Source organism: Hoplias malabaricus, chromosome 1 (genome assembly GCF_029633855.1).
Source record: "Hoplias malabaricus isolate fHopMal1 chromosome 1, fHopMal1.hap1, whole genome shotgun sequence".
NCBI lineage: Eukaryota > Metazoa > Chordata > Actinopteri > Characiformes > Erythrinidae > Hoplias > Hoplias malabaricus.
The window spans coordinates 62,956,798-62,979,638 of record NC_089800.1 but is presented as its reverse complement, the minus strand read 5'-3'; the positions used below and the strand labels follow the sequence as shown (position 1 = coordinate 62,979,638).

Here is a 22,841-nt window from a genome sequence, read left to right as displayed (position 1 = left end):
GTGAAATAAAGAACAATGAAGGAAGGTATGAGTTTTGTCCATAATATACATAAACAATAAGACAAAGCAAATTAATTTATGAAGATACTTTTTATGTACATATGATGCACTTTTATACTCAACTTATTTGCCAAGACCTTCACTCAATTGTCTGGCTCCCTGGAGCAGAAGAAAGCAAGGTGGAGAGAGAGAGATGAGGAAGAGGGTGGGGATGGGGATGGGGCGAGTATGAAATCCTCTGGAGGAGGAGGAGGAGGAGATTTCAATGAGCAACTTGTTGAAATGGAGCTGAAGGACAATTAGTGGGCAAGTGGTTCAAATATGTAGAGGAAATGCACGGCAGAAGACTCGCTCCAAAGGCCCACCATCTTCTCCAACATCTCAACCAGGTATCACAACGTTGAGGGAACCAACAACAGACAAGAGAAACGCTCCCCGGTTTGGTGGACGTGTTTTTTTAATTCACCAGAGACCTACAGCTCACGCCTGAGCTCAGTCTCCAGACTAATAAAAGGCTCGAGCAGAACTGAAAATTTCTGAACAGCCTCCTAGCACCTCGCCAAGCTTCTGACGGCTGCTCCATCGCTGAAAGTTTGGAGAACGACTTCGGCGTGGATTATACTCCAGTCCGTAGGCTCACGTGACCACACCTGAGAGGACTTCTCATCCCATCCTGACGCTAAACTAGCACGAAATGTTAGTGTTGCTCTGGTTCGCGCAGGTCCTGGCTGCTTTCCTGGCGCTTTCTCCAGCCCAGGTAGGCGACAAGCAGACTTTATCATACATACACACACACGTGAGAGAGTGAAACACCAGTGTATTGTGCTCCATTAGCTCAGAAAAGTGCGCGCGCCGCCTGAAAACAGCTATCTCAGCTCTCTCGCGGTTAGCTACAAGTTGTTGTTATGTGTGAAGGCGCAGAATCGGAGCAGCCTACGTGCCGCTTTACAGAAGCAAGATAACTTTGTGAATGTGCGTAATGGAGCTTGCCGGGTTTATTTGTGAAAGCTCCCACTCAGCAAAGCCTTGCGGGGCAGTTGGTTTTTCTTTTTTAACACCCCATTGTCCCCACAGATTATAACTTGATCTCTTTTTGAATTGGTGCCATATAGAAGTGTCGAGTCATGAAGGGAAACGTGACAAACTGCATCCATCGCCGCGGAGAGCCCACGGCTGCTTTGTCACGAGCGCGCGCTTCATCATCGTTAAACTCACAGCCGCGCGCCGGAGAAAGGGTGTTGCGTCATTCTTGAAGCGTACGGCGAGATCACTTCTTTCGCAGTGCACTTTCACTTACAAACCAAAACACCGCTATTTCTGAAGTTGTTCGTGTTAGTAGACCTCAGTGGACACAGTGAATGGACGCACTGCGGTCCAGTACGGAAAGATGACAGGTTTGGCTGCCTCTTGCAGGACTGGCCAGACGCTAAACTGTGTCTCACTTTTCAGAGTGTGACTGAGAAAATCTTTGTCTCAGAGCAAGCCATGCCCTCCATACCAGGTAATGGATCTGATGGTTATGTGAGATGGTAAAGCTCAGTCTTGGCTGGAATGAGAACTCTCGGCCACCTGCAGCTCTATCAGCTCTTACATTCTCTTAAGATAAAAAGTACATAGACAGTTCGAGACTGGGTTAAGTTTGTGGGCCCCTACTCATCCAACCTGAGATTAAGAGTATTAAACGGCAATTTGACTCCCTTTACTGCAGTAACACCTTATACGCTTCTGGAAAAGCTTTAAACTAGATTGTGTAGCATTTCTGTGAGGATTGTATTACATTGGGCGACCTAATGAGGTCAGGTGCTGATGGTGGCTGTAAGTCTTAGATCACAAACATCACTCAGACTCTTCTCAAAGGAGATCCATCATGCCAAAAAAATGCAGTGAAGGTTGATAAGAACAAATCATTTCTTTAAAGCAGCTTTTAAAACCATTAAATGTTTTGGACATCTGGTTTTCATCATTGAACACTCAGTAAGAAGCTCTATACTGGCAAAATTATATCAAACTACTAGGAATAGTTTTACTTTAGCGTAGATCTGCGTAGAAACGTAGATGAGTTATTTTTTCCCCTCTAAAAACACTCTAAGAGCGAAGTGAAGGGGAAAAACTGGAAACAGCATTGTGACAGAAAGAAAAAAAAAACAAGGTTTTGTTACAACTTACAATTAACAGATCTTAACAATGAAGGAAAGGGTTAATAAGCACATTCCAAGCTTATTACTATGACAAGAGGCAGCTTGAATTATAGTGCTATTCTGCTATGTTTCCATTTCGGGAACAGCCCGACAGTTGTAGGAGGTTTAGCCGGCTGAGCAGAATGGTGCACCTGTGTCCTCAGCTCAGGGTTAGCAACAATAATCTCCTCCCGCACCTCCCAAAACTCCATAAAACCGTACATCTCCACTCAAAAATACACCAGAGTGTCTTCCATCTCTTCTATTCCAGGCAGAGGGAGTGTATCTTTGTCCACGCCTTTTTTGTGCTCCTGCCAGTACTTGTACTGTCTTCTGTGTTTTGAAGGAGCTGGCAGTCATCTCTCGTTCATGGCTGTTTTGAAGAGTGTTTCTGTCTTGCTGGCCTTTAGACAAGGGTGACTCTCACTATCACATTTAACACATGGGAAAAGATCCTTCACTTCTTTTGATAATGCCCATTGATGTGACCTTATGCTAACGCTTTGGCTGAAAATTTCTGGAACATTCTTTTATTCTCTCAACACACCACCCCCACCCCCCACAAACCCCTCAGTTATTCGTTCCTTTCTCTTACTCCATCACCTCCTGGCATGCTTCATTCATCTCTCTTGCCACGCTTTCGTTTGTTCCAACTTTTTTGCTTTCTGTTCCTTTCCTTTCCACCTCACCCTCTGTCACTATAAATATGGCAAAGCTCCAATTTTGCTGTAATTCAAGGGGATTTGTATGGAGCATGACGGTAATGAGCGATATCACTTGAGTAAGGAGAGGAGTTGCTGTTAGGTTTCTAAAGCTGGATAATCGGCTCAAAGATGCTTTGTGAAATCGAGTAAAATCCACTTCTGAGGTTTCAGGGTAGCTCTGACTCATACTTAATGCAACAGGTACTGGTTTAAGCTTTAGACAACCGGGTTGTACGATCTTTTTGTTCTGTATCTAAACATGTGCTACAATGTGATATTTTTATTTCTCACCATTTCGCAACCGTGGCACTCACACTTGCCACAAAAATGGACAGATATTAAATTGATGAATAGGGTTTTTTTATGGATTTGTAAATGACTCCTATTTTTGAATTCATAGAGGATGGATATAGTACTGGATAACATCCCAATAATGTTTTTCATATTTGGATTTCACTGTAACAATTTTAGACACTTTACAGACCTATCTTAGTAGGCCCACCATGTGAACGGCTTGGGAACTAGATAATTGGAGAGGAGAGAACTGTTATCCACTAACAAGTTGTTGCCCTGCCCTAGGCCTGGAGAGGCCTCTAAATGTCCTATCACTGAATAGGAGCCAGCAGTAAACTCATTACACTCCCTTTTTGCAGCCTGGCCAGCTCTGTACTTGATGGACGGCCTAATGAAATGCCTTGAGGTCACCTTTAATGCCACAGCCAGGCAACATCTGTCAGTGCTGGGAAAATCGAGCATGCTTCCTCCCATGCCGTCTCCTTAACACTCTCTATCTCCTTCACCCTCTCTGTTGTCTATCTGCACTGTTAGGCTACTGTTAGCCATTTTGGAGAAAGCAAAACCGAATGGAAAAGTAAATATTGGCCATGTGGTTGGGAAGCTCATTTATAAATGTCTTCTCCTGCCCTCTTGTCCAGCTGTGCTTAATTTTCATGTATGGCCCTTGCTTGAGCACATGGAGGAAATCCGTCTTTGGATCAGTGTCTTTAAAGCTGTTCTCAATTTATATTTAGAGAATGTGTAAATATGTGAGAACACATCTTTTGTCTTTGCCTATTCTGAATTTTCATTTAATTTGACAGTGGTTCAGCTTGGGGCAGCCTCTTTGTGTGGTTGAACAGATCAGAATGTTCCGATTGACTGGATGTTCCAGTTGAGAAGTAAAATGAGCAAAGGTAGAAACCATTACAAATCCCAAGCTGTTGGGTCTGGCACTGTTATGTCGGGTTTGAACATGATAACCTACTTTCAGACTTCAATACCTGTATTTCAGAAACATGGCATCGTGCCATTTTTAGTGTACAGTTTATATTCTATTTAAAAAAAAGCATATAACCAATGGTAACCAAGTTGGGTCACTTTGTTCTTACACTGTACATGTTGTACTTCACTAGCTGTGCTTTTAAAAAGGAAAAAAATTGGCGACACCAAAAGCCTATTTGTTCTTTGCTTCCACAAAGGACAATGTTTGATAAAGAAACCAGTGCATGATATGTATCTGTTAAACACTCAAGGAACCCTCATATAGTTTAACTTTAATATTATGTGGAGATTGTTTTAACTTTACAACTGTTCTTTACATTGAAATACCTCGCAAAAAATGATTCTCAAAAAAAATAATAATAATAATTAATGAATTAATTGAACAATGAAAGACTCCAGTTTTTTACCATAAAATTTCCCCTCTCAGATTAGTTTGTTGACTGTTCTAGACACTAGCTTGACCACCTCCTCCAGCCCTGGGCATTTGCTGACTCACATGAAAACAACTTGACAGTGCTCACTTTTAGCTACCCTGTGATATTGGGCTGTATTAAAAGAACAGTGACGGGCAATGTGTGACTCTGAAGGCATGTGTTAGCCCACTCTCTGTCCCCCAGTTGTAAGCACAGTGTGAGAGATGAGCATTAACTGGTGTGTGGGAATAGGCGATGACTAACGTCAGAAACAGGCACCTGTTTGCACATGAAATACCTTAGGAATTTCAATCAGTTCATTTCCATAATCACTTTACCACACAGTTTTACATCCTTTCATAAGCTATTTCTGTGTTTATTTTCTGCTTGGCCTGTCAGTTTAGTCTGTTTTTCCATGTGAAATTCCTAGCCCTGCGTCTCATCAGCTGTCATTTCCCAGTTGCCACATATTCTTTTTTTAAGTGTCATATGATGTGCCATTCTTCTTTTCCTTCCTCTTTTGTATCTTATGTGTCATTTTTTTCTGCATTTCCATTTTCCTTGTTTGTCCATTCTGATGTATATATATATTCTTAGCTTTCTCCCTTCCTGTGAGGCACAGAGGTGCTAAGGGACTGATGAATCTGCTGCCGTGTAGATGTTGGTTTCCTGTCCAGTTTGTCTGTGATGTTTTGGACCAATATTTTTTCATTTTTCACATTTAAAGTATATATGACCTGTATATAAAATGTATATTAAAAAACAAAATGTACAGTTCAGCGTTACGTTCCCAGCTTTAACAGGAGAAGTGAGTGGATTTTTTTGTATTTATGTATCGTTTGAAAATGTCAGTTTCATACTGAGTGGGCAAATAGACAAAGCTGAAAATACTTGCACTCAATTCTGAGTGGTGCCGTGGTCTAAGTATTGACTCTGTCACTGATGTCTCAGCCATTTGAGGCTTGGAGTAATAGAGAGCCTCACTCTCTGGGTGGTTAGAATGGCCCCCTTTCCCCACATCTCTGCTCATGGTGCTACTCAGTACAGGTGTCTCTCAGCTGGTGTGATGGTGTGACAGGCCTGGACAGTTTGAGTTATCTGACATGGGAAAGTGTTCAATGGTGCAGCAGTAGCACTAGCAGAAGTAAAAAAATAAATAAATAAAAAAATGCGGTAGGCTGACCTTATGTGTCTCTGAGGAAGCATGTGTTCACTGAGCTGATTCATGGAAAAGATGGAATTGGAAATTACTTATTCATCAAAAACTAGAAATAAACACAATAATAAGAATTACCATTTTTACAGTAAAATCATTGTTTGACATACAGGGTTATAGCAAGTTAGTTCTAAAAGCAAAACAGGAACATTGGATCTGACAATATGACCTCTGCAGTATAACAGCATTGAGAAATCAGCTCTTCCCTGGAAAAACAGCATCTTAAGGGCTTATTGTCAAAGATGGACAGAGAGAGGGGTCAGTAATAGCTGCTGTGTTTAAGCATGTGGGCAGAGGACATGTTGCACTACAGGTGTTTCCTCTCCATCAGCACTTGAACAAAATAATACTTGAGTTTGACCATCTGTGTCTGAGAGAGAGAGAGAGAGAGAGGGAGAGCTTCCTTTTTGCCTCAGTACTGCCAAAAGTGTATTGTTTTCTACAAGTGCCACTGGCCAGCTGGCCACGTAAACACCTGAACTAAGGTTAGCACATGGACAGCTAGTCTGACACTTAAATATTCATTTATACACACTTAGACATACACAAATACATGTTTCTGTGCCATCCGTTAAGGTTTTTTGGAATTTTGTGTTAGGAATTTAGGCATGCCAGACTGTAAACACACAGCTTTTGAGTGTACACTGGAGAATTTCTACCTAACTCAGTCCGACTCGGCCGTGACTAATTTACTTCCCAGATGTTTGTTGTATTATTGCGTTTTATGAAGCAAAGATATTGTGTTTTGATGTTTTAATTAAGGCACATATTAATTAGCACCCAAAAAAGAAAATAAATCTGTAGCAAAAAAAATTCCTTAATTTGAATACAATATATAGTTACAAAGAAAAACATGTATCTCCAGTTTTGTCAATTTTTAGTTTACTACAACATTTGAACACAGAAGCTGTCCTTAACCTTGTGTGAAATGCTCAAAAATAACTTGGTCTAAAATTGTTTTTACATTGACCTCCACTGAAAGTTAACAATAAATATATTATAATTTTTCTTAGTGAAACAGTGTCTTACTGATTGGTAGATCTAAGAACATTAAACTTTGAACTTTTAAATTAGATGAAAATTCAAAATAATGTTTTAGGTTTTTATTTTTTTCATAATACAGGCTACATTCAGGATGTGTTGTGACAAAACAATATTAAAGAAAATATTTTCTACCACCCTAGATTTGTCCATTTGAGCATTCTCAACGTTACATATAAAACATCATAAGACACTTGTACATTCATGGCTCATTCTGGATAGTGAATAATATTTGCATTTCAAACACTGTCCACTGCTTCCTCTCACCAACTTTATAGTGAAATCTGAGGTGGAAGTGTTCTCTACAAAGCACCATTTCACATCCAGTGACTCTTAAAGACTTAGTGGAATTTTTCATATATTTGGTAGGATTGGAGCAATTTCCATTTTAAATAACAGCACATGGGCTTCAAATATTTTGCTCTGCTGGTTGCCTAATCACAGCTAACAAGTTTAATTTTAAAAAAGCAGCTTTAAAGCGAATGGCTACAATTGTGGGGAAATGCAGTTCTAAGCTCATCATCTTTTAAGGTAGATCGGTATGTCTAAGGGAAAAAAATAGACTGTTGTTTGTACTTGACTGATGTTTAACACGTCTGTAAGTTTTGATTCACTGTTTAAATTACCCCAGAAACTCATTTGTAACTCGAGTTGTTTAGTTTTGTATCACTTTCAATAATGCAGTTAGCTGTCTCCTGTGTTTGGAGGCATTTCCATCTTTATTGACCCATCTGTTGTAGAGAACACACAAACACACACTAGTGAGCAATTCTTCACACACACTAGGGGTCGAGAACACATATACAACAGGTGCAGGGGGCTTGCTCACCCCTCCCTGGATCACTACCTTAATGTGGTGGAAAGGTTTGCGTGCCTATGTGAGCCTTGGAGCTGTGTTGTTGAGGGCAGTAGCTCCTTGATAGGGACTATTGGTCTTAGGTCATAGGCCAGACAAAGAGTGAACCATAAGACCCAGATGAAAAACAAGGACAGTGTTTGCCTTGTCTGGAGAAATGTTATCAGGGCCCCACCCTGGAGCCAGTCTTGGGGGAGGGGCTCCTTGGCGAGCACCTGGTGGTCGGACTTTTTCTCATGGGGTCTGGCTGGGCTTAGTCTGAAGGAGCAGCATGGCTCCTCTCCCATGGCACCACCACTTGTGAAAAAGTTAGTAATCTGGGTCTGGTGCAATGTGGATCAGGTGGTAGCCAAGGAAAGCGACTCTGGTGTTCTGGTCTTGGGTTACTGAACCTGACTCTTGGAACAGGGAATGTAACCTTTCTGGTGGGAAAGGAGTCTGAGCTTGTGCGAGAGATTGAGAGGCACCAGCTAGAAATAGCCAGGCTCACCTTGACACACATTATGGGCTCTTGAACTAATCTTCTTGAGAGGGGTTGGATGCTCTTTCACTCGAGTTTCCCAGGGTGAGAGGTGTAGGGCAGGAGTGGGCTCACTCACAGTCCCCCTGCTCAGCACCTAAATGTTGGGGTTTACCCCAGTGGACAAGAGGGTAATTGCAGCTTTGGCTGTCACAGAGGCAAAAAATTGGGTGTGGGAGGAGTTCAGTGAGGATGTGGAAAATGACTTTAGAGACTCACAGAAGATTCTGGCAAACCGTCAGGTGACTGAGGAAGGGGGAAACAGTTCCCCAACACTATATATGGTTGGGGTGTGAAGTTGTTGATCTTGACTAGGGACATCATTGGGCTGTGGAAGGAATATCTTCTCAATCCCACCAGCACATCTTCTACAGAGGGAGCAGAGTTTGGGGACCCCAGGGAGGGCTTGTCTAACACCCAGGCCGAGGTGGCCGAGGTAGTCAGAAAACTCCTTGGTGGTAGGGCCCTGATGGTGGATGAGGTCCATCTAGAGTTTCTTAAAGCTCTGGATGTTATGGGACTGTCCTGGCTGACATGTCTGTGCAACATCACATGGACATCGGGGGCAGTGCCTCTGGATTGGCAGATAGGGGTGGTACTTCCCCTTTTTATGAAGAGAGACTGGAGGTTGTGTTCCAACTGTAGGGGAATCACACTCCTCAGCCTCCCCGATAAGGTCTATGTGAGGGTACTGGAGAAGAGAGTCCGACTGATAGTTGAACCTCAGATCCAGGAGGAGGTCCTGGTCATGGAACACAAGACCAGCACTTCACCCTCGCTAGGATCCTGGAGGGTGCATGGGAGTTTGTTCAACCAGTTCACATGTGCTTTGTGGATCTGGAGAAGCCATTCAACTGTGTCCCTCTGGGTATTCTGTGGGGGGTCCTCTGGGAGTATGTGGTACTGGGCTCTTTGCTACAAGCTATCCAGTCCCTGTATAAATAGAGCAGGAGTCTGGTTCATATGGCTGGCAGTAAGTCTTACTGGTTTCCAGTCAGAGTTGGACTCAGTCAGGGCTGCCCGTTGTCACCGGTTCTGTTCATAACTTTTACGGACAAACTTTCTCTGCATAGCCAAGTGGCAGTGTCTGGGTCGCTGGACTCAAGATCCCATATCTACTTTTGGTGTGGTCTTGTTGGCTTAATCGAGCCGGGACCTCCAATTTGCAGCTGAGTGTGAAGCAGCAAGGAAGAGAATCAGCACCTCCAAATCTGAGTCCAAGGTACACAGTCAGAAAAGGGTGGAGTGCTCTTTCCAGGTTGGAAGTGAGATCCTGCCTCAACTGGAGGAATTCAAGTATAGCAGGGTCTTGTTCAAGAGTGAGGGAAAGATGGAGCAGGAAGTTGACAGGCAAATCGGTGCAGCCCATTGTGATGAGGAGAGCTGAGCTGAAAAGCAAAGCTCTCGATTTACAGTTCAATCAACATCAAATTTGCACACCTATGGAGCAGCTATAGATCAAAATCCTCATCTCAGTTCATGGTTTTCAACGTTTGTAGTTCTGTTATTGTCTAAAAAAAACTCCAGATGCCATAAGCAGACAAAGAGAAAGAAAGACTAAAATACTGGACGCAAACATATATGAGAACTAGCAAATGGTGAGGAAACATCTGAATTTCTTTTTTAAATGTTTCTTGATCACATTTGTGAACTTTATTAGTAGTTGATTGATGGGATTTTCATCAATACATCCCGTCTGCACACCTTTAATACCGGTTGATTATATCACATAGCCTGTATATCAGTGGAGCCCAAACCTGAATACATAAACTTATCTTACATTGTAGCAATCAGCCTAGTTCACGTACAGTTGTGTACAGGACACAGATATCTCCACCGGTCACAGCTGTGCTTCTATCTGAGCTGCCATCACTACACCCTGGAAGCACTTCCATGTTGGCTTTTTTCTTCTGACTTTTGCCTTTGCTTACTGCAGTGTCCCACCCCAGCCCCTTCTTCCGCAGACTTATTGATCCAGGCGCGATTACAGGAGAGATTGTGAGTGTGCTTGTTGTGGTGACAGGAGCTTTGGTTCTTCCTGTTCAGAGCTGGCTGTGGGCCGCAGGGGACGGGGCGCAATCACAATCAGGAAATATGGAGTTCTCCTTCCTTTGGTGGCACTTGAGGGACAGTCATCTGCTTAGTGGCCTTTAATCTCTCATCTGGAGGCAATTTATTCCCGTTTACACAGCCACAGCAGCATTTACTGTAATAGGGTGCACAATTATCCTTGGCTGGCCCATATCACAGAAGTGTGTGTGGGTATGTTTGCGCCAAAGAATCATGTTTGCGTATGTTGTTATATGGTGCATGGTCAGATTACTGGTTAAAAAAAAGTCATGTGAATATCATTTGGCATCAGAGCATATTGGTCATTGGTAAGAACCACAGCAATTTATGGTCAGTATGACCTAACTTTATTTGTGCGTTTACACAAAGAAGAAAACTGATCACTAGCCAGTTGAATGTAGTTGCTAAATCCACATCAGCTTTTGTTAAATCTGACCTTAAAAAGTGAGCAGCAGCAGCTGGATGGCATCAGCTCGAGAGCAAGAGGCGTTTTAGTACTTATCACATTAACTTACTCTAAATGCAGCCGTTCTTTTCACTCTTTCAACACACTAATGTGACAGATCTACACCAGCCCTGATCCTTAAAAGGCATTTAGAGTAACATTTGTTGAAGTAGCACATTTCTTATGTGAAATGGTATATTTGTGCATTACAAAAAGAGTTTAGGGATAATAAAATGAAACTTAGTGACACTGTTTTAAGGGGTTTGACTGAGACATTTTGAAATGTTATAGATGTTATAGAATAGTTTTGTTCATATAACTGTGGCTTAGACCGTAGTGTGTGAGAGAATGTGTGAGTGTGTGGTGCCTCATGATTTCAGTAGGATATGGGCCCACCATGACCCTGAACTGAAAAAAAAGCACATACAGATAATGCATAAATTAATGTATGTCTTAGCATCCCAGGTAATTAAAATTAAAGTTGTACTGATACTTGATAGTAGTAGTGCACTTAATGACAGATGCATTTTATATTTAGTTTATATGAGCTTGTGCTAGTGACAGGATCTTTTTATTTAGGTAAAACATGGTTTAAAATCATCTGGCAAATTACCAGGTTATAATGATGATAGTAAGAAAAATAATAGCGGTCCTTAATACTTACTGAAGTTTTCTAATGATGAATTTGAGACCATTCTTAACAGATAATATTCAAAGTGATTGCATGGGTTAAAACTTAGACAATGTCTGTTTACATTGTGCTTGAAGTATATTCTCATCAAAATAAGAAAGAAACCTCTGCATTTATAAACGGAAGAAAGAAAAAAACAATAATTGCTTTCTCTAAGGCTGTACAATCTATGACAATTTAACCTCATGCCTGTTTGTTTCCTCTAATGTTGAATTCTCAAGAGCTGAAGAAGTTGAAATACTGAGGATGTCATGTATCATACGGTGCAGCTTTGCAATAAAACTTTGTGCAATGAAAAGGATTTGCGTTTTCCATCACTGAGTGGCTTTTATATTGGTTCAACAGATGACTAAGCACAAGAACTAGATGATTACAAATCAGAAACTGTTTACGCATTAGTGAATTTTATCATATGAGCCACCGTCTTGCCTTGTACATCTCTTAACTGTGTTTAGTAGACGTACAGAATTCTTGGACAAGTCTCACCAGCAAATATGATCATTCCTCCAGTTCTGTAAACTTTCCTTAATTATTCATGGAAGCTATCATTTGAGACACTGAAACAGAGGTTCCCATGTCTTCATGTCTGGCTGGTGTTGAATCTCCTTTTTCAGTTTACACAATCTCTTCCTGTCAATGGCAGGCGCAGGCCCTCTCTCAGGCCAGTTTATCAATTGGAATTGAGAAGAGGCAGACAGAGGATGTGACCTAGAGAATTTCTGTATAACTTCAGACTTATTTGAAACAATCCATATAGGTGCTTTCTATATGATGTATGCATAAGGGAAGTTGTAGTTGACAGCAAAATGTGCATATGACCCATAAGATGTATGATATTGGAGGGAAAGGGCCAGCAATCATGAAATAAACATTACATTATGTAAAGTGAAATCACAAACGCTAGTAAGACAATCTTATTGTATTGCAAATGGAAATTCCCAGCCTTTCCCATTTTCTTTCCCATTTGCAAACATAATGACCCCACTTGCTATCATGGTCCTCATTTTTATGAGGAGCCAAAAGTCTGCAGAAATGTTTAGTTACCATTTTGTTTGCTTTTCTGTTTCTCTCAAAACTTCCTGCCCCACATTCCCCCCGACTACGTGATTAGAGGACATTAAACCTGATGTCCCTCAGCTGTCTGATTGCCTCAGGCTTCTCTCATATATCTGTCCATCTGTCCATATGCATTTGGAAGATGTATGGAAAAGTCAATTTTATATATATCTCGAAGCTTACGAATCCAGTTTGTGTCAAATAAGTCAGGGGCATCTCACAACTATGCAGTCAATAAGCAATTATACTTCAATTTCATGGAAATACTACTTGCATTATGGTGCGTACATGAATCATTTCCAGAATTCCAGTGGTTAAATAAGGCACTTAAGTAAAATTTTGCTGATCTAAGTTCAATGTGTTTTTTTTAACAAATTTTCTGCAGGCTACTTGTATTTACTATAGATAGTTCATTTAGGGTGATCAGGTTTATTCCATTAAAAAAATATTATCAAATCTATCCATAAAATCAAGAAAGCATCAAGTCAATCCATATTTCATCTCTCTTTCGCTTACCTTTCAGCACCCCACTGTTGTTCTGTTCTTATCAATAAAAACGTACTGCAAACATTTGTGATATTCACCTTTTACACAAGTGACTATTCAGTCACCTTAGTAGCTTTACAGATTTCTTTTTTATTTCTCCAATGTTTCCAAAACTCTTGGAGTTCATAAATGTTTTAAACGATTTACTAACAAACATGCAAGTCCAGGCTGACCAGCAAAAATGCACTTATCAAATAAACAGTATCAAAAACTTTGCTCTTTCAGAGACAGAACAAACTCAACTTCAGACCTGAAAAGATCTACAGGTGTTTCAGTTCATCTTTCCAATGTGAAAAAACAACTCAGCACTATGGGATTAAAATGATGTGTAGCTGTCAGGAAGAGGTTACTGAGCAAAGAAAAGAAGGAGTGGTGTGGATAGAAGAAAATGTGGACTAGTACACCAACTGGGAAAAAAATCCATGCAGATTTCTTTGACAAACTGAAACTGGGTTTCCCAAAAAAGAATATAAGCTGTAATAAAGGTGGTGCTAAAACATTTTTGACTGGAAATAAAATAAATTGTATGCACTTGTGATTTATTTATACATTTTTTCAAGAATAAATATGTATGCATTAAACAGCTGGTGTAAACAAAGCAAATTTGAAAATCATAGTGTGGTTTTAGCTGTCGTCAGTCTTCTCTGCATAGTCTCTGCTTGTAGGCCCATTTTAAATTCATGTAACACGCCCATAAGCTTGGGATCAACATTTAGAGCCTCTCCTTTTGAGTCTCATTCAGTCCCTAACAATGAAAATGATTCTTACAAAGTGCAACAAGCAAACCATTGTGGACTACTGCATTCACGTCACCTAAAAATGTATCAAAATGCTAATCCATAACCCCCCACCCCCCATGCATGCTTCCATACACAGGAGTGAGGAGTTGCTACGTGAGGTCCTTCACATAGCTGCATTAGTCTGCCAAGTGTTTTTTTCAAGGCAGTTTGCTCTCAGGCTCAGGGCGCCTGGAGGTGCCAAGTGTCTGCCTTCTCCTGTCCAGAGTGACCTGCATCCCGCTAGCCTCTCCCAAGAGTCCTCCTACTCCTTGACCATGAGCACAGCTACCTCAAACATTCGCTCAATGAAAGGCATCCCAGACTGCAGCCAAAAGTGAACCGCTGTGGCCTGGTGAGATCCTAACTCAAAGTCTGCCCAAAATATTACCAAAACCCCTTCATTTAATTTGATTTGGATCACATGCTTTCTCACAGTGCTTACAAGGGTAATTTGTGAAGTTCTTATGACCAACGAGATAATAAATCATGCGTAGCAGCAAGAGATTATTTTGAGTGTTTATTACTTAACAGGAAAATATTTGCTTCTGTAATGTTCTTCCTTCCCATAAAAAATATATTTGTGATACTTACCAAAATTAAATGTCTAAAGGTTTTGGTTTAACAATGACATAAAAGAACCATCTCTGGTTCCCTAAAAACACTTTTCAGTGAATGGTTCTTTTAAAGAAGTACTCCTGCTGAGCACTAAAAAACACTTTCCTAAGAACCATTTAAAATCTTTAAATAGACCAAAGATCTGTTGACCTGAATAACATTAATACTTCCTTGAGAAGCTCTTTGTTAACAAACTCCATGTTTCACTGTAATTATTGTGCACTCAACCTTTCTTTTTTCAAACATAGTGTCACATCTTGACACTTTCTGCTTTGTTTTCCTCTTCCATGTGGCTCTGTTTGTTGTTTTCCTTTTCCTCACATGGCTTTGTTTATGTTCACTCGCTCCACCTCTTGTTCCGCCTCTCTGTAATTGTCCTCGTTATCTGTGTCAGGTGTGTCTAGTTAGTTCATGTATTTAAGCCCTCTTCCCTCACTTCCTGGTATCGGTCATTTTGAGTTTGAGTTTGAGTTTGTTCATTTGTTTCATTGTATAGTGTTTCTCGTTTCTGATTCCTCGTTCCCCGTTCGTTCTCTTACACCTTTTCGTGACCCCCTACTTCGTTTGTGTTTTGAAACGTTTGATCATCTAGCTTGCTCTGTTTCCTGTTCGTTAATGTTATCTCGTGTTTCTCGTTAAGTTCGTTTGTCGTGTTTTCGCTTAAATAAATCATCTGTGTTGTAGCGAGTGTGTCCGCTTCCCGTGATCTTCTCCTCACACCACCCTGACACATAGCTAGCTGAAATTTTGCTTAATTATCTTTATTTCATCTTACCAGTGTTCCCAAGTTCTAGTTTTTGTCTAAAAGCATTTGTGCAAATTCTTGATGTTAATCTCTGCTTACATGCTCTCATCTTTATCATTGAATGTGGGATGTGAACAATTTTGGACCTGTCCAGGGAAAACTTGATGGAGTTCATTAAACTAGGAACTGACAGTGGGTGTTAAAAGTCTTATGTCATTGTCTTTTATGATGCCATCAATTACAATCTGCAGCACTGATAGCTGAACATATCCAAATGATTTATTGGCTGCTAGAAGTAACTTTATTGAAGCAGAATCTCTTTACAAAGAAAAAAGATCTTGAAAGAATCTGATTGTGATGAAATTTAATCAATTGAAAGGCTCTCCCTTAAGCCTTTAAACTGTGTAGATGTTCTTCAAACTACAAAGGTTTTTCACACTCATGTACTATTATTATTTGATTTGCAAGAATGATTCTCTAAAGAACCATCCATCCAGGATTTTCTAGAACACCTAATCACCCATACAACCATTTTGACACTTCTATTTTTATGGCCTAAGTCAGGTTTTTCATGTCTCTAAATGCTCAGAAGTCACATGTAGTTATGGCAGGTCACAGATTCATTAATTTAAGAAAATCTGGGCTTTCAAATCCTGACCTCTGACCAAGGAATTTCACAGGCCAGTGAATCATGACTGGATATTAGTCTGTGGCTTTGCTGCATTTAAGCTGAATTACCCTTTAGGATCTCAGGCCAGTTAAAACACATTTAACTATGGAATGGGCTTCTTTATTACAAAGGACTCACACATTAGATGCTCATGAAATCTGCCGTAGCATTACATTTTTGGAAAATATGTAAGATGTAAAATTTTCCTCAGAAAAGTAGGATGATAATTTATCAGGGGAAGGACTCCCTATCTAGACTATATCTGAAGTTTCCTACTAAGATCTGACATGAAGCTAGCTTGGTTAATGAGTCCTTCCAGTGTGGAGAAAACTAAATGTGTTTATCAATGGTTTAATGGATAGTGTCTAAGGAGAGGAGCTGGGCCAGTGGGAAAGTAAATAGACTCTCACTCAAGGGGGAACAAACTTTGAACTGGACAGGTACAGTTCAATGGCAAAACATTTTAGACACCCAGTTTTCATTCTGAAATCAGTGGAATCAACAGAGATTTTGTTCCATTTTTGGTGCAGTAACAGACAACTCTTTTAGGAAGTCTTTACATGTGATATTAGGCCATTGAAGCATGGATCTGATTGCATACAGCCACAATTTTAGTGAGGTTAGGTACTATGGATGATAGTTCTGAATCGTAAACCCACTGCATCTCATCTCACAGGTATTGGATGGTGTATCCTTACTCCAGAGAACACACTTCCACTTCTACTTAGCCCAGTGCTGAGGGGCTTTATATACCTCTAATCCACAACTGGCACTGGGTATGGTGACCTTAGTTTCATGTGCAGCTGCTTCAGAGCATCCCCTTGCGTTGGCTTTTCTATGATTTTTTAAAAAAAAGTTGCGTTTGCACAATTAAATCCATGTGTTAGTGTGCAAATATGCAGACATTGCTCATTAGATGAAGGTAACTACAAACATTTTGACACTGCTGTGATTCAGCTACATCTATAAAGATGAGATACTAAATGTTAAATATGTATGTTGCTATATGTAACCACCTGTCTGTTTTAATATTTTGCAGTGTTACACTTCAGCTACTACAAACAGCACTTCCAGAGGTAAGAGTATTATTACAGTACATAAAGCAAAAGATTGAAATGGTTTGAAAACATTATATATATATTTTTTAAATTATTGCTCAGATATTACTGATCGTTGTCTGTATATTTTCCTCAAGTCAGTAAAGTATAACATTTATAGCAGTATGGGTTCCTATGACTGATTTTAAACTGTCATGTTTAAATGATGAAAGTCCTGTATTTGTCGTCTAGGTCCTTCAGTGTTTTCATTAGGTCATAATCTGGAGGTCTGCAACTGCTAGCTAGCTTTATTTGGTAGAGCTACTGTAGTGAAGCATGTGGAAATATGGTACAAATGTAGACAATGTTTACTAAGTCATGTTTATCATTCCTTGTCACCGTAAACCTAGGCATTACTATTCCTTCTACATTGCAATGCAAGTATGGACTAGCACATTGACACTTTTGACACAAGTGTAAGTCCGTCGCCAGCATACAATAGCATCTACTAGTCAGAATTCAACTGTTTGAGCTTAGGTTTTTAAAGAATCAGGCAATGCTTTGAATATTATTTTGCATAATAACTTTTGGTGAGAATAAGTATTAAATGTTTCAGCATCTGGCCCCTATCACCACCATTATATAATGTTTTGATTCTGAAATCCCTCTTGACAAGACAAAATCATACCACTCCGAATTACTTTTACATTTTAATTATTTCATTATTAAATACATTTATTATTAATGTTATATATTATATTAATATTTGTTGAATAAAATCTGGAATTTCTCTTTAATATCCTCAGATATTTCTACATTGATAAAGACATACAAGGTGTAAGCATATTATAAAAGAGGTAGCATGAATTAATGTAGTTCAGAGATTTTAAGTTTTTCTCATTATAAATGGAACTAGCCCATTCCTGCTATTTCTATTCCAGGCTTTCATGGTATAGATGAATGATCCCCACTCGTTGACCTGACTTCCTTCATACACTATATCTTCATTCTGAGTGGATGGTTGGACAGCTTAAAGCTACTGAAACTCTGTTTTCATTAGTGGATGGATTGTGCAGGGAGTGGCAGAGAGATTAGAAACTCTCTCAAACTCTAAAACCCCAGTTTCTATCTCTCCCACTCACTCTTTTTTTAATGTGAAGCAGATGTAAGGAAAGGAAGTAAAGGTTCTGACCGCAGTGAATTTTCTCTGTGTTCAGAACTATAGGAGTACTGTTTTCAAGAACATATGAATCTCACAAACAGAACTCAATATTTTGTCAAAAGTACAGGACATATTGGTAAAGCTGTCCAGATTCAAGGACGTGAGAGTAACAGAAATATTTGGAGAGTTGTCTAAAGAAGCTGAAGGTATCCAGGCACATCTTTCGTTGACAGAGGAAGAGCTCAGAACAGGATCGTGAATGACTAATGAGTGGTTAATCTAGTCCTTCTCTTCACCTGCTTGCAGAATTTTTGGCGCAGTCAAATAACCAACTGTAGTTTTACAGAAGAGTTTTTTTTAGTATGCCTTTTCATCTTTATACTTGTAGTTCAATTATCATCCTTTTTACTTTGCTCTGCTTTTACTGTATGATGGGTCACTATATGATCACATGTAAAACCCATTACACTCTTTCAAATAATTAAAAAAAATATGTCATAAACACATTTTAGGGACTCACAAATATAGGAATTGTGGGCCATGGGCAAGGTCCAGTATTACTGGTGAACATATCGGCTGATGTCAATAATTAGCATTTTTTATGTTGAAATTTAAACTAATACATATGTTACATGTTACTCTTATTTGTATAGTGTAACAAGCAGTAACCCAATGTTGCCTATTTATTCTAATTTACTGAAATACAACAAATGTCATCAAATAACGTATGCCCTTTTCAAACCAGACACCTAAAGTTAAATGTGGAGCTGTGCTTTTCCTCAGGAACTCTTTTCTGTATATAGTTGAGGAAACTGAGGAGGAAGGAAAGTCTTCAGACTTCTTCAGAAAGACATAGCTGCTAAGTGTTTGTGTGAGACTCAAATAATGAGGCACACACTTATTGGGCAATTGTGCATAGAATGTAGAAAGCATGACTGATACTCTACCACTAATCCTGTCATGTGGTCCATGCTATACATTCGTGTTTTTAGTACTTCAGTAACTATCTGCAGCTAAGAATAATAGTAGGCCAATACAAGATAGGTTATGGGCTGTTTTGTACACAATGCACCGTATTGTTAATATCTTAGTAATTATTGCCTTTGGACTCTTTATTTGCTTTTGTTGCAGTAATCCTGTTTCAGGAGGTGTGGGGACGTAGCTTCTGTCGCACAATTGAGAAGCTGGTGGAAGTAGTGCAGGAATATCCCGGGGAGGTAGAGCACATCTACAGCCCTGCTTGTGTTCCATTGGTCCGTTGTGCTGGTTGCTGTGGCGATGAGAACCTGGAATGCCATCCTACACTTACATCCAACATCACCATGCAAGTATGTGCTAGCACCGTGACGCTAATGAGGTCTACTGTCTTTGTTTATGGCCAGCAATTTACAGTTGCAAACACTAAGTTCAGGTAAATTCCCCACCAAGTATAAATATACAGTAGACAGAGTTAATAAAATAGCAGGTTCCTTAAAAAAAAAACTTGCGCAAACGGGGAGAACACACCAAACTCCTCGCAGTACCCCAGGAGGGGGACTTGAACTCACCACCTCCAGGTCCCTGGAGCTGTGTGACTGCGACACTACCTGCTGCGCCACTGTGCCACCCGGAACTGCAATCACTTACTCAATCAATTACTTAAATATAGAGCAACATATAATTAATTTTTTAAAAATTACATAGATTCTTCACATTCCTGTGACCCTGCATGCACCTTGCACGGTCCTTTGTGCCACATTTGCAAAGATATGGATGGCTGATGGAACAAGCAAATGTAAATTTAGAAGATCCAAGAGCATATTCTGAATCTGGCTAACATACAGCAGGTGGGCACAGAAGAGTGACAAGAAATTCTTGCATAATCCACAGAGGAATGGGGAATTTGTAGCAAGACAGCAAGTATGAAATGAAAAGCCGCTGACAGGCTGATTGCACAGTAATTGTAGACATCTAAGAACTGCACGTTATACACCACACATCAAAGCAGATCATGCTTATTGGCTGCTTTATATTGTTCATAATTTGTCACAAAGTAATTTGTCTGTTCAGTTTGATTGTATACACAATGACAAGGACATGGAATTCTTCTTATAGCATCTACTGCTGTTAACTGTTTATTGGTCACTGCTTTATATTTATGGACACTGTGGATGACATGCTTTCAGTGATCTTTTTATTTTGTCAAATAAGTGATTCATAATTTTGCACCATGCTTTACATAAAGAAAATATAGAACATAAAATAATATGAAAGACTGAATGAGTACCCCTGTTCTGCATGATTACTTTTCAGATCCAGTCTGAGAGCATTTGATGTGCTAGACTTTTATCTTTCCTGGCTAAGACTGCAAAGTATATCATATTTTAATGGTTTTTATCATATATATATATAGTTTATACTATATATATATATATACATAAATAGTTAAATGATGCCTCTAACGAATATTATGAGCACTTCCACCAGTCATCATTCTGGATGATTGTAAGTATAAAGTAATGATTGCTATGTGTTGTGGGTGACATCACAGCCCCCTAGTGTTCAATTTCCAGCTCAAGCAGGAAAAAGGTCCTTAGGCAAGTCATCTAATGCTGCTTATTGCTGCCTCAGTAACATAAGAAAAATCACAAGCTGCTCTGGATATCTGTTACACGCTATAAAGAAAAATAATATGGTATTTTTAAACAGACCAAATTCTAACGTATTAGTTTGAACTTGAGAAGAAATTTGCCATTGTCTATTGATTAGATTTTATCAGGAACCTGAAAGGTGCTGTGTACCTTCAAGAATGGATCTGAACACTATTTCAGTGAGAGGTCTTAATGTACAACACAGAAGTAATGGTGTTGTATCTGTTTATGCAGTTATTAAAGCTGAAGCCAGCAGAGAAGGGCCAAGAGTATGTGGAGATGACTTTTGTGGAGCATAAAAGCTGTGAATGTAGGTAAGGGGAATATCATCACTCACATGGTTTGCTTTACTGTATCATTGCTGCATTTGCCAATGGTAACTCTGCTCAGTGTAAATCTAGCAAAAATAGCAAAAGCTACAAGATGCTTTTCAGAAATCAACTTAAAAAAATATCTAAATGTGTCTCTCACTTTTTTATTTCGTCTGTCTCTTGGGACTCAATTGTGCTGCGTTGTTCAGACTAAGAAAGCCCACTCCGAAACATGAGAGGTAACCTACCTTGCTAGACTTTGTAAGCATATCTGCACTTCCATACAGACATAGTTACTTGAGATTTATATTTCTTCTTCTTCTTTATGACTTAGGCGAAGACCAAGAGGAAGGGGAAGGAAAAGGAAGGAGAAACAGCGAATAAAAGATTGTGATGGGTAAGACACTTATCAGCCACTTGTGTGTTATAGTGATTTTTCCAGTTAATGGGTTTTATCATTTCTCTGTGCTTATTATATTATATTAATATGCTCTGTAAGTGCCATGGAATTACAAGGCTTTATGAGAATGTGCTATTTCCTAATGAGCTTTTTAATGATATTTTATCTGTTTTCCTCTCAGGTGTCAGCCTCCTCGAAGGTAAAGCCAGTTCCACCACTATTTGCCCGTCCTGTGCAGTCAGCCCCTTCACTCTGCCCTGATCCCACCCGCCATCCTACTCGCTCTTCACAGCATCCTGGGTCTCCTCCATATCCAAGGTGCGGGGTTGTCATGGTGACGGGAAGATTAACCACACCACCCTGGAGGACATTTCATATACAGGAAGTGCGTGATGTGTGGTGACACCCCTCTGACATGCTTCACACGAAGAAGCAAAACGGTGGGCTTATCTCAGTCTCTGAGATTGAAGGCCCACAGGACAGTTGATGTAATATTATTATTATTATTATTATTATTATTATCTATGATATAATAATCCTTTAATTTATTGCTTGCAAAACCAGTAGAAAGAAGTTGTTTTGGTTGTATTTGACTGATTACTAATGTATAGCATTAGTACACTTTGGGAATTTTATTTTATTTCTTATTTTTTTATTTTTTTGGACAAGCTGATCAAAATCACAAAAGACATTTGTCTACACCTGAACCAGGGCTGAACCATATGGGGGGAGAATATAAGTGCAAATTTTTCAGACTGGTATTCAAACTGCACTTGAAATGTGATTATTCTATTAAATTGTGAATAATATATATTTATAAATATATATATTAGAGCTTCAGGCCTTTTTAGATCAATTTAATTATTATTAAATAATTTACTTGAGAATGTGATGCAATTTTGGCTGCTTTCAATGCATTTGCTCCACCCTTCCCCTAGCCCACGCACAGGCTTAGCTAAAACGCGCAGACTCTGCTAAAAATGCACAGCTCCACTAAAAAATGCCCAGCACATGTTCTCACTACTTCCTCCACAAATGTGCGCTGTGCCCAAACTCTTCCCCCAAACCCAACGCCTAGCCCCATGGAACCTTTTGTGTACTATGAAATTTACTTTTGCCAGCACCACTGCATCCAGGCTTAAAGGCTAAATACAATATCTGACTGCCAGTGTAGGAGCTCTGCCTTATTAGAATAAATGTACCACCTTAAAACGTTAATACAACATTATAACGTATGTATGTAGGCTCAACTTTTGTGACTTGATCAGCTTTTTGTCATAGTGTATTAACCATTGCAGATAGTTCAGGTTTAACAACTAGAGGTTGTCTCTCTCTGTCTCTCTATCTCTTGCTCTCTCTATCTCATAACCATAGTACAACACTTCCATAACATTTAAGGTCAGTTTATAGATCAGTTGTGATCTGAATCAAAATGAGCATAATCCAAAATAATTATTCTTGACTAAGTCCATAGGG

At 39.6% G+C, this 22,841-nt stretch overlaps 1 protein-coding gene across 1 annotated transcript; it reads left to right on the top strand.

Moving 5' to 3' along the window:
- The first annotated feature begins 364 nt into the window (after positions 1-364).
- Positions 365-21,844, top strand: pgfb (placental growth factor b). The gene is made up of 7 exons (XM_066643118.1): positions 365-757; positions 16,865-16,901; positions 19,156-19,352; positions 20,889-20,968; positions 21,175-21,204; positions 21,300-21,362; positions 21,547-21,844. The coding sequence occupies exons 1-7, from the start codon at positions 695-697 to the stop codon at positions 21,566-21,568; spliced, it is 492 nt and encodes a 163-aa protein (XP_066499215.1). The 5' UTR covers positions 365-694; the 3' UTR covers positions 21,569-21,844.
- Positions 21,845-22,841: the final 997 nt, after the last annotated feature.

Excerpts from the sequence above, each read along its gene's own strand:
- pgfb (XM_066643118.1), top strand. The coding sequence starts at position 695 with ATGTTAGTGTTGCTCTGGTTCGCGCAGGTCCTGGCTGCTTTCCTGGCG. Across the intron at positions 758-16,864 it reads TGGCGCTTTCTCCAGCCCAG|TGTTACACTTCAGCTACTAC; the intron begins GTAGGCGACAAG and ends AATATTTTGCAG. Across the intron at positions 21,363-21,546 it reads CGAATAAAAGATTGTGATGG|GTGTCAGCCTCCTCGAAGGT; the intron begins GTAAGACACTTA and ends TTTTCCTCTCAG.